General features: G+C 26.5%; 1 protein-coding gene across 1 annotated transcript; it reads left to right on the top strand.

Annotated features, from left to right (window-relative positions):
* Positions 1-1225: 1225 nt before the first annotated feature.
* On the top strand, positions 1226-7041 carry LOC112750525 (leucoanthocyanidin reductase). The gene is made up of 5 exons (XM_025799286.2): positions 1226-1518; positions 2075-2215; positions 3221-3458; positions 5690-5893; positions 6587-7041. The coding sequence occupies exons 1-5, from the start codon at positions 1312-1314 to the stop codon at positions 6850-6852; spliced, it is 1056 nt and encodes a 351-aa protein (XP_025655071.1). The 5' UTR covers positions 1226-1311; the 3' UTR covers positions 6853-7041.
* The last annotated feature ends 5416 nt before the right edge of the window (positions 7042-12457 follow it).

Genomic DNA, 12457 nt, shown 5'->3' with positions numbered 1-12457 from the left:
AAAAGAAACAGAGACACTAATAAAAAATACAACTTATTTTTTATTTTTCTTTTATTATTCTTATTAATTTTTTATAATTATATTTTTTATTGTTATATTTTCTTTTTCAAAGTTTTTAAATGAAAAAAATAAGAATGAATTAGATTTTTATATTTTATTCTACTTTATTATTAAATAAAATATAAAAATATTAATTTTGTATCTTTATTTTTTATATCTTGTTCTTAATATTTTATCTTATTCTATTTTCAGAAACAAATACTGCTTATAAATCAAATTCTCTTAAAAATCTAATAAAAACTAATGGGACTTATATTTTTTACAAATAAAGACTATATTTTGATTCGATAAAATATACGAGAATTAAAATAGTTTACTCATTATTATATGCCTAAACTGATTAAAATAAACATTAAAAGTACTAAAATGTTATATGTTCGTAAAAAATTAAACTAGTCATTATATATTTGTATATAAATATATATAATTTAATTTAATTTTAATAATTTTTTATATTTTAATATATATTTTATATAAATAGTTAATTTCAAATATTTTATATACAGCTAAGATGATTGTTAAAGTAATATGGTTAAAAAAAAAAACTATAGGAGCCATCAGTTTTTAATAATTTTGACTATCATAAATATTAAATTATTCTTTATATGTATAAATTTTAAAAAATATGGATATAAATTATATTAATTTATGTGTATAAATACATATTTTACAAATTATTATTGTCAAATATTATCCAAAAATTATGTGTACAAATTTTGGAAAATATAAATATAAATTATATATTTTTTATATGTAAACACATATAAATATATATAAATTATTGCTAATCAAATAATAACAAAAAATAATAAATTTTGATAATTACTTCACATTGCTCATAAAAAAACACACTTAATCATTTGAAAGAAAAATTAAAATTGAGAAAATTCATCCCAGTTTAAGCGCTTGATTATACAAGATGCTACCCAGCTATCAGTCAAAGAAAGAAAGTTGAGAACTAAACTTCAAAAATTAAAATTCCGGTGTCGAATTCTTCATTCACTTGATGAGTTTAAGTTCCTGCACGTGTTGAAGAGTAGCTGAAAAGTGGAAACTATTAGCGGGGTCAATGTAAGAGACTAAGAGTCAACATTTATATTTTATTTTTTATCCATAATAATTTTATAGTAAGAGCGCTCTTTTTTCCTATAAAAACTAAATACCACCCGGTGGTATTGCATGCACAACATAGTCACTCTTCTTTAGTACTTATTTTTGTGAGGGAGACAAAACAAGTATTAGGTTTCTAACATGACTGTGTCGAGCGCCACCATTCCTTCAGCCACCAAGGCTCGGATTCTGGTCATCGGAGCGACCGGCTTTATGGGTCAATTTGTGACAAAGGCGAGTCTTGCCTTCGGACATCCCACTTGTTTGCTGGTTCGGCCTCCCCATAAAATGCACTCCAAGGCTGCCCTTCTCAAATCCTTTCAGGATAAAGGTGCCACACTCATTCATGTAAGTGGAAATTATTATTATTGTTATTATTATTTCGAGATATATACTTTCTTTCAATCCAAATTCAGGACATGCATGCATAGGTTTTAAAATAAGGGACACTACTGTAAAAGTTTATTCTGTACAGATTGTGTTTTTCTAGTTGAAAACAACTATGCTGTATAGTGTTAACATCACTAGTAACATATATATATATATATATATATATATATATATATATATAATTTAAAATGAATTTCTGTATTTTCTGTATTAATTTACATTTTTACACTATAATTAACCTAAAAATAATAAGTACATAATTTTATGACAAAGACATATTTTTAATTATTTTTTCACATTTAGAAATTTTTCTATGTTCTGTAGTTGTTTCCAAAATTGAAAATAGAAAATATCTATCTGTCTTTGTCTCTTTAAATCTATGTTTATATTTTTGTATTTGAAAATCATCTCTGAATTTTTATTTTTTTTATCTCTATATTTCAGTGTTTGAAACAAAATTCAAAGGTTAGGTTTGCATGTCATTACAATTTTGTATTATTATTTATTATTGCAGGGGGTAATAAATGATAAGGATCAAATGGAGAAAATTTTGAAAGACAATGAGATAGAGATTGTCATTTCTCTTGTTGGAGGGGGCAATGTTCTGGACCAGATTACTTTAATAGATGCCATGAAATCTGTGAAGACTATCAAGGTGAAAAAAGTTTTTGTTGGATTCATTCTTTATTTATTTGATTTTTTTTTGGATTTTTCTAATTACCTAAACAATTAAGAGTATTTAAAAATATTTTTTAATCAAATTCACTAGAAACTTTTTAAAAAAATTACATTTACACAAGATTTTTTTTCCTATAGCTATAGTAGTACACGTGTAAATGTTAATATTTTTATTCATTCTCCACTTTGCTCGGAGCTTAATAATTTTATTATTTGTTGAAAATAACTTTTATAATTCATTTAGTCTAATTAATTATTTATTGTTAGCTAATAAACAACTAATTTATTTAGTCATTTAAAGAGATAGGTGCACATGATATTAATATAGTATGTGTTAAAGACTTAATTATGAAATAAAGACACTAAAAATTTGGTGGGCCGGGACAAAACTTTTAGCTCAAGTTATTTGGTTTTTTTGTTTCATTATATAGAGATAATTTCTAAAAAAATAAATTAGAAATTTCCGATATGCTGGTCTAATATGGTTCAAATAAACTTAAAATTCCATGTATACGATCAAATTTCTTATTATTAGAGCTTATTCATAGTTGTAGTTAGAAGAAATTTTTAGATATATAATCATTCATTTATCTTTATTTATCAATTATTTAAGTTTTTAAAATAAATAATTTGTTATTATAGTGTCAAAATTTATGTTACATTTTAAATTCAAAAAATCAACTTACATAAATAAATAAATAAATAAATAAATTTTAGTTTATATGCAGTTAACTAATTAGCTCAAAAGAAACTCTTAAGTAAATGAGAAAAAATATTAAGAATTCTAATTTATTTTTTAAAATTATTTTTTAATTTTTAAATAAAAAGATTTAAAATTTTTATTATTTTGATTCTTAAAAATGATATATATTTAAAATTTTATTCTTTTTAAATAGTAAAAAATAATTATAAAGATGAATTATAACTTTTAATATTTATGGAAAATGAAATTTGAAATGATAGTGGTATGGTATGCATGCAGAGGTTTTTGCCATCAGAGTTTGGGCATGACGTGGACAGGGCAGAGCCTGTGGAGCCAGGGCTAACAATGTACAAAGAGAAACGCGTAGTTAGACGCATGGTTGAAGAGAGTGGGATCCCCTTCACCAACATCTGTTGCAATTCCATTGCTTCTTGGCCTTACTATGACAATTGTCATCCTTCTAAGCTCCCTCCTCCCATCGACCAATTTCAAATTTATGGTGATGGCAACATTAAAGGTAGCTTCCCATATCATCAATTATGTATTATTAGAGTGCAACCAAGGAAAGATGAGAATTAAGAAATAATTTTATAATAAAAAATGGGTTTTCTATACAACAACAGCAGCATCAGAGTCTTATCTCACTAGGGAAGGTCTCCCTAGGAGAGGTCGGTTACATAAATTAAAACACGTTATTGAATTTTATTATATATTATATTTATATAAAAATTATTTACGTGTAAATCTCATTTGACCATTTTATGGATAGTTTTTTTTTTGTCTTTTTCTACCTTTCACCTCTTGTCTATCTTCTATTTCATCCATTTTTTTAGTATTCTTTTGGTCTTTTTTTCACATGTCCAAACCATTTAAGACGCGATTTTACCATCTTTTCTACAATAGGTGCTACTCCAACTCTCTCTCTTATATCTTCGTTTCTTATTCTATTCAATCACGTATGATTACTCATCCATCTCAACATCTTTATCTCTACCACACTTAACTTATGTTCGTTCTCTCATTTGGCCGCCCAACACTCTATATCATAAAGCATAGCCGATCAAATATCAATGCGATAGAATTTACCTTTAAATTTCAAAGACACTAAAAATTGGTTTTCTATATTTATTCATATTATTATTATGACTATTATTATTATTTAGTAATTTGTTGTTGGTTCCTCAAAAAATTGCAAGTTTTTGTTTTGGTCTAAGAGAACTAGTTTTAGTACTTATAGTTAAGAATTTCCATTAAATATTGACTTCTAATGTCACTATTTAATTTGTAATGTTAATATTAATCGACAAAAAATCAAAACTTTTAAATTTTATAAGAATAAAAAACATCTCATTTATTATTATTATTATTAGGATTTTAGTCCTACTAAAATTTACATTTTTTAAATATTAGTCTTTAAAAAGTTAATTTTTGAAATCTTTAATTTTAATTATGAATAATGTTATATAACTAATAAAATTTATTATCTTTGGTCAATATTTGGCCAATTTTAAATATTAAAGATCAAATTCTAAATTTTAAATACTAAATTTAAATTTTAATAATATAAAAAATAAAGCGTTTGTACAAAGTATTATCTTATATTAATAAAAGTATTAATCCTTAATATTTCTCTTTGATTATTTTTATTATTCTTCTTGTTAAATATTGATGCATCTCATTTTATTATAACACTAACATTTAACCTACCATTTCTCTATCTAATTTTCTGTGCCAATATTTTCTAATTTTATTAAAAAATACCCACAAATAAAATTTGCATAGACAAAAATAGAGAATACAGGTACATACTTTACAAAGATTGAAGATTTATTTGAGTTTTACTACTATAATTATATCAAGGTCAATATTTAGTAGGTTATCCCATGTGCGGTATATTTGGACGGTAGGTTACATCGCACATTCCACTCATTTTATGAACTATTGCTTTACCATGCATGCTCTCTGTATTTTCGCCACGTCACTCCCTAAATTGACATGACATTTGTAATTTGGCATATTTTATATATGAAGATTGAAGAGAGAAAAATGAACCCCCAAAAAAGGACCCAGACCTTTACATTGCGAAATAAAATGGAAATCCTTGCTTCATCTAACGAGGACACACACGTTCATAAGCTGGCCATTATTTTCTTAATATGGAATACAGTTCTCTTTAAAGTTATAATCATATATCAATTATCTATTTTGGCATGTGCTATCAAGATTCAATGTCAAGGATCAAAACGTGATGTCTAGGATTTTATATCAAGCAGGCCAAAAATAAAACGAAAAAAAAAAAAACAGACGAAGAAAGTTTGGTGGCAATTTATCTTCGCTGCTTTGTTTTTCAATGGTGGGGTACAAAATATTAATATAGACCTGGAAAGCAAATAATTAAATAATATATTACTATAATTTTCTTAAAAAAAATAATACACTTAATTTTTATTTTTCCTTCTAATCTTGTAACTAAATATTATATATATATTTAAAAATATTATGTATATATTAAAATTAATCATTCAAATTAACCGTTATATATTTATATATAATATATATTGTTTAATTAATTTTTAATGTATCTTTTATATTGAAAAATTACCATCCTATATCACTTTTATGTCCTATTTTTTTTTCTAGTTTTTTTCATCTTTTATAACCGTTGCTAGCTAGCTTCGTTCTTTCCTTAGAGTAGCAAAAAACTTATTAATTAAACGAATTGGTGATGAAGAATAGTTTCATGTGCAGCTTACTTTGTTGATGGAAATGATATTGGAAGGTTGACAATGAAAGCAGTTGATGATGTTAGAACACTGAACAAAAACGTTCATTTTAGACCCTCAATGAATTGTTACAGCGTCAACGAGCTTGCTTCTTTATGGGAAAAGAAAATTGGTCGAACAATTCCCAGAGTTACCATCTCAGAAGATGATCTTCTTGCTGCAGCTGCAGGTTCGATTATTATTAGCGACTTAATTGTCTTGTAAAATCGATTTTTTTATTTATTAATATAATTAATATAATTATCAATTTATAATACTCTATATTTATACTTTGATTTTAGTATTTATATAAATATGAAATTTTAAAAAGAAATAAATTAAATAACTATATCTGGAAAATAAAAATGGTAACTAAATGTGTATAATTTTTTATATATATTTAAAGCTAATAACCTATTTTAAAAGTGTCCTTTTGTAGTTCAAAATTAGCTTCCTCTGCCTTCAAAAGATCTTGGGTTGATTATGTGCACGGCAATTATAATTTTCGAAACCATCACAAAAATATGTTAATGGATCACTTATATAGTTTACATGTTTTAGAAAATTTAAAACATTGTGAATTACGGAATAAGGATATAAGGGAAAAAAAATTAAATAGTTCTAACCAAATAAAATAATTTACAAAAATTCTAAATTATGTTAAAAATTAATCGCTATATATATTTATGTATAAATATATATTGTCTAATTTATTTTTAGTTTATATTTTAATATTTATTCTATTTTGATGGTTAATTAATGATTATTTTTTGTGTTTAGCTAACGTGGTTGTAAAAGTGATATTATTAAATATATTGTTTTTGGATAAAAATGTTTTCTATTGCATGGATGTTATTACCTTTTGGGGTGTGTGTGTATGCAGCGAACTTGATACCTGAAAGCATTGTAGCCTCATTCACGCATGACATTTTCATCAAGGGTTGCCAAGTTAACTTCAGCACAGATGGCTCAAATGATGTTGAAATTGGAACACTGTACCCTGATGAAAAGTTCCGATGCTTGGAGGATTGCTTTGAGGATTTTGTTCCCATGATCCGTGACAAGATTCTTGGAGGCCCAAATGATGAACTTGCCAAAACCAATAATAAGTCATTGCTAGAAGCTGTGCCAATCACAGCTATGGGCTGAAAATGACAAATCTAAATAAACATGTGACCTGAGAATCCATATGTATTAATTCACCATAAATTTGGTGGTGGAGGCAGAGAGAATTATTGGTCTAATTTATATAATAATTTATGGAGTAAAATAGACCTTATTTTCGTATGTACTGATTTATTATTGCTAGGTCAAGAATATACGTACTCCTTCAATATATATGTTTCAGCCTAGCAATTACGCTGTGTTTTCCGGAGCAGAATTAAAAAATAATGCTTCAAGAGAGATGTAATAAAGTTTAATACTACTCCTGGTGGTACTCTTGATGTATTTGTGTAGCACTTTCGGAAGTAATTACTACCATTGTGTAGCATTAGATTATATCTATTTTTTGGTGTCTGAAAAAAAAAAAAAACCTAGACAAGACTAGCCTTCAACATCTCTGTCTGTGAAGTAGAGCACAAATATCACTCGAGTTCTAACCACTCAATATACTAATCAACATAAACCCAGGCATCATCAATATTTAATTCACTATCATAAATATGAACATAAGGAATCAAATCACAAACCTTACCAAGGGGAGACCAGGTGTCGTACCAAAAGGATTGATTAATCTCCTCAATGCACCAAGAAAATCATTCTTTAATGTGATCAAAAGCCCCACTGATGCTTCTCCAGCAATTTGAAGCATTTCTCATGGAGTAAAAATTTAACCCTCTCTGATTTGACATTGATTCGGGTGAGTTATGTGAAAATAGATTAAGTGTAAAATGATTAAGATAAGAGATTTGGGGTAAGTAAACTTGTGAGGAAAATACTTTGTTAATGGCAAATAAACAATACAAGAACTAATATTGAGGAATAGAGGTGGAGAACAAGTATTGAGACTTCCACTAATGTCACAAGAGGATGAATGAATTTTGTTTAAAGTGGACATGGGTTAATTAATGGTTGTCGAGTGTTCTGTTGGAACACTCGAATGCCAGTTTTACTCGTGAAGGTGATGAATAAAATGAATAACAATGAGAGAAATTTTGGGGAGAAAAAAAGATGGATTTTTTAGCCTCCAAATTTTCAGAAAAAAAGAGGTCCTTTAAAAAGGTGGCTTAAGGTCCTTTTATAGTGTAAAATCATTTTACAGAAGAAATCTATTGTCCAATAGTTATAGTTTGATATTTGGTTTACTCCTTTTACTCCAAATATTTTTTAGGTATTCCCGTCACTTCAAGTCTTTTCAACTGTATATGTTCAATGGAAGAAGTTGATTTTCACAAGTTAAACTAAAGCTTATGACATGTGACATTAGTGAAGGACATCTAGTTTGGTTTTCTTTCAACTAGATAACACTCTTTACACTCCAAATCCAACAAATCCACTTTCACCAATTTAGTTCCTACCAAAGGGAAATTCAACTTTTCAAGGTGTTCTTTTGGGTTCCATCCTTTTACCCAATATTTTTAAGAGGAACTTGACTCTTATTTGGCCATATTTGTAGGTCATTCTTAAAATTATTTATGTACAAAAAGAATTTATATTTTTAGTACCACAATCAGATATATATTTGTCTAACCACCCACAGCTTGTCTCTACAATTAAGTATTTGCCACACTAACTTACCCACCATAACAACATTGCTAAGTACTAGCTTAGAAAATTTACAAGTTTAAAAGTTTAAGTTCATTATACCTTTAAATCAGAATTTAACATTTTCAAAGTTTAGTTAGAAAATATTACTATTTAAATCAATAACCAAGAGTTTAGTCTTGTTCATTGGAATCACAACGTAGTGCTCAATTATAAAAAATTGAGAATTTGGTTCACAATTAACGAAAATTGAAATAACAAGAAATTAATATAAAAAAAATTAAACTAAGAACAATTAACGCAATTAACTAGAAAATAAAAGTAAATTTAAATTCTAAAAGATCTTGATAAGGGTTAAAGGATAAAAATCACTGTTCTTATCACTAACCACAACATGATAATTATAAAGAGTAAACCCAATTCGTCAACTTCTACAAATTAAAAAAAATCATTTAGGCTTAATTAATCCTAACTCATAAGTACTAACTAACTTATTAATTAAAATTAGTAAAAGATTAGTGTTAGTAGAAATAAGATTAATTAATATCTCTAAATTATCGATCAATTTATACATTAGTAACTTAAAATCACCTAAGTTCCCAACTCAAGCCAAGAATATAAAATTTACTCTATAATTAAATGAGACATTTCATCAAACACTTAAAAAGTATAAACACAAAACTTTATAAATTACAAAAAATAGTAAAAACTATGACTAACTATTATAAGAATTCAATCATAACAACTCAATTAAGTAATAATAAAAGTTCAAACCATCAAATTTATAAATAAAAAACATAAATCCAACAAAAATTTATAAACTAAATAACATAATAAGAAACTAACAACAAAGTGCTAACGAACTAAGATAGTAAAACAAGAAAATATAAATAAAACTTAACTATAACAAGATTCGAAACTAAAATTAGAAAAAAATTGACAAAAACTTAACTAAATCAACTATAATTCTAGAAAAAAAAAAAAGAGGAGAGTTTCTCTCTAAAAACACAAATATTATACTAAAACTAACCTTAAATTTTTTCTTTTTTTTCTTCATATTTTTACTTTAAATACTAAAAAAATCTGAAGTTTGGAGCTTTTTGAATGTCTAAAATGTGAGTCATGTGCTTTATTAATGGTGTCATGTGAGGTATGATTGGTAGCGCAAAAAATAGAAAAATGGTTCCTCTCAATTTTTTTAAATAATTGAAGAAGTAAAATGTGATCTCTCACCATTAATTTTATAAGTGGGACTAAGAATAAATATAAAAGAGAGAACAATAAAAAGTTAGAGATCACACTTTATACTCTCAATTGTTAAAAAATTAAGAGGATCCATTCCCAAAAAATAGTGGTGTGCACGACACATTCATTGTCCATTCTCTAGAAAAATACTGTTAATACGATTTCTTCTTCTGTATACCAAAATATGCATGTGGAAGAATCTAGCTTCCTTTTCTTCACAAAAACATTAGCAAACACTTTCTTATTAAATATAGGATCTTCTTATTGCATCTCCCACAAGAGAGAAGCAACACTAGGAGAACTTTTCTTTACGTTTCAGCCAAAAGACTAGAGAAGGATGGGTGGATGGTTCAAGTAGTTTGGAATATGAAAGGACGATGCTATTTCTTATTTTTTGCACTGCACCAAGAGAGGATAATAATCATTCTAAAGATTCTGTTGCACTGCACCAAGAGAGGATAATAATCAGAATGAAGTCTATTGAGAACCTCTTTATAAGCTTTTCGGAAGAGAAGGCACGATCTTGGTTATGATTATGAATAGCTTTATCTAACCGTTTGGCAATGTTTGTACCATCTCTAACATTCTTGTACCACGAAAACTACCGACTCCCGTTTTCCAAATCTAGAAGACCACAATAATCTAACACATAAGCAAAAACCTCTACCCTATGGGGATTAAAAGCTCCACCTCTCACTTTACTAGGGAGAAAACTCTCATTAAAGTCACCCACAATATATAGTGACGGATCCAGAAAATTTTAGAAATACGAGTAAAAGAATATAATAAAATAATAACAAATATTAACATTAATATATTTAGAGATATTTAAATCTTAAAACATATTAGTTAGTCAAATTTCTAAAAAATAAATGTAATTAACACATCTAAAAATATATTAATTTAATTTTTTTCATTTTAATGTTTTGATAATATTGCATAAGTAATACATTTATTATTAGAATCGCCGTTGTTGAGTTTACTAAAAAGAAGGACTACGAAGACAGTGAGTTTGGAAAAAAAGAATTGGGAGAGAAGACCACACTAGAGTGGAAGCTGCCTCCATTTTTCCTTCTTCTTCTTCTTCTTTCTCCCTCTTGTCCGTTATCTTTCTCTTTTTTTTTTTCTTTTGTTTATATTTTATAATTTTTTGTTTAGGGGTAATTTGGTCATAAATTTTAAAATTTTAGTAAAAATGACAATTTTAAAATTAAGTTAAATTTTAGGGATGATTTTGCATGCAAAAAAATATTGGAAACAAAAAAATTTCGATCTATACCTTAAAGATCAAAATCGTACTTCACCCTTATTAATACTAGTATCTAGTCAAGCATCTAATATCCATCAAATCAAATTTTTATTGATTATTTTTTATATGATACAAAAAAAAAAAAATAATAATACCTCCATAACTACAAAATCTATAAAAATTATAACTCGAATAAATTAATTTAGAATATTTTCTATTTTTTATTTTAGTGTTTGAATTTTTACTAAAATTATGTGAGGAGGATTAAAAAGTTGTTAGAAAAATAAAAATTCAAATCAAACAATACAATCATAATTCTTGTTATATGTAGGTATAGATAAAATAATATTTTTTTTTATTAAGAAAATATTTAAATAATTTTTTGATATTTAATTAAAAATTTGACATTTTATGATATTATGGTAAAAACTTTTTCGATAAAAATAATATTAAAAGTATAAACAAAAATAAATTAAACGAAACAATAAAAAATAAATAAAAGATATATATTATTAAAATATTTAATATTAATAATTACATTTATATTTAAAAGTTTAAGCTGACTTGAGGTAATTAAATAATTATATTATTATTAATTATTATTATTATTTATTTTAAATTTATATAATACAATAATTTTATTATTGTATTAATATCTAATAATAATATAAATGTTTCTTACACATAATTTTTTTGAAGTGCGGGAACAAATAAATTATTACAATAGAAAAAATTATCTACACATATATATTTATTATTAATTTTTTAAAAATTCAATGGGGGCAATTGCCCCTGTACTAGTATATGTAGATCTGTCTCTTACAACAAGCCAAAAAATGCTAACTTTGTCAGCCATATCAGTTAATCAGTCCCATAATTGATGGCAATACTAAACACAAGGACTACCAAAAACCACATTACAAACACATAACTTGCTACCCAAGGACAACTCAATGCTCACAGTCTAGTCGAAAATATTAAGAAGATTTACATACACATTCTGTCTGGAAAAAAGAAATCAAATATCACCATTGTGTCCCTGAACTTTAGAGATACTAATAGTAGTATAACCAAGACTACACAAAAATTTCATTCTATAAAAATTGATGAGTTTCAAAAAGATTGAAAAAAATAAAGACTATATCTACGAATAAGGTCTTTACAATGAACTTAGGCAATTTTATTAGACACAAAACTAAGTCTATGTGCGCGATTTTGGCCCCTTTACATCTTGTCAAAAAATTGGAGCCTTAGAGTGATGTGCTCCCTTGTGAACGCCTCCTCGAATGGAGAATTCTAAAGAAAGACAAACCTTTATCTTTTACGACGAACAAAGGGCGTTTTTGCACCCGATGGGCCAACATCTTTCACGTTATTGTTGCCGCTTTGACCTTGGCTTGGATGGTCCATCTTGTTTTTATAAACTCTTCTCTCATTCACACCCCCGTCCAAAAATAGGTTTCTTTCTTGATTGTAAGATAACAAAGTCTCTATCTATTTTGGACTTGGCATGGTTTTGACTTTGGCCCATTGTAAAACCCTTCTCATCATGAC

The sequence above is a fragment of the Arachis hypogaea genome, chromosome 15 (genome assembly GCF_003086295.3).
Source record: "Arachis hypogaea cultivar Tifrunner chromosome 15, arahy.Tifrunner.gnm2.J5K5, whole genome shotgun sequence".
Classification (NCBI taxonomy): Eukaryota; Viridiplantae; Streptophyta; class Magnoliopsida; order Fabales; family Fabaceae; genus Arachis; species Arachis hypogaea.
The sequence above is the reverse complement of the archived record's forward strand: the minus strand, read 5'-3'. Positions and strand labels throughout refer to the sequence as shown.

Excerpts from the sequence above, each read along its gene's own strand:
- LOC112750525 (XM_025799286.2), top strand. The coding sequence starts at position 1,312 with ATGACTGTGTCGAGCGCCACCATTCCTTCAGCCACCAAGGCTCGGATT. Across the intron at positions 1,519-2,074 it reads AAGGTGCCACACTCATTCAT|GGGGTAATAAATGATAAGGA; the intron begins GTAAGTGGAAAT and ends TTATTATTGCAG. Across the intron at positions 2,216-3,220 it reads AATCTGTGAAGACTATCAAG|AGGTTTTTGCCATCAGAGTT; the intron begins GTGAAAAAAGTT and ends GTATGCATGCAG.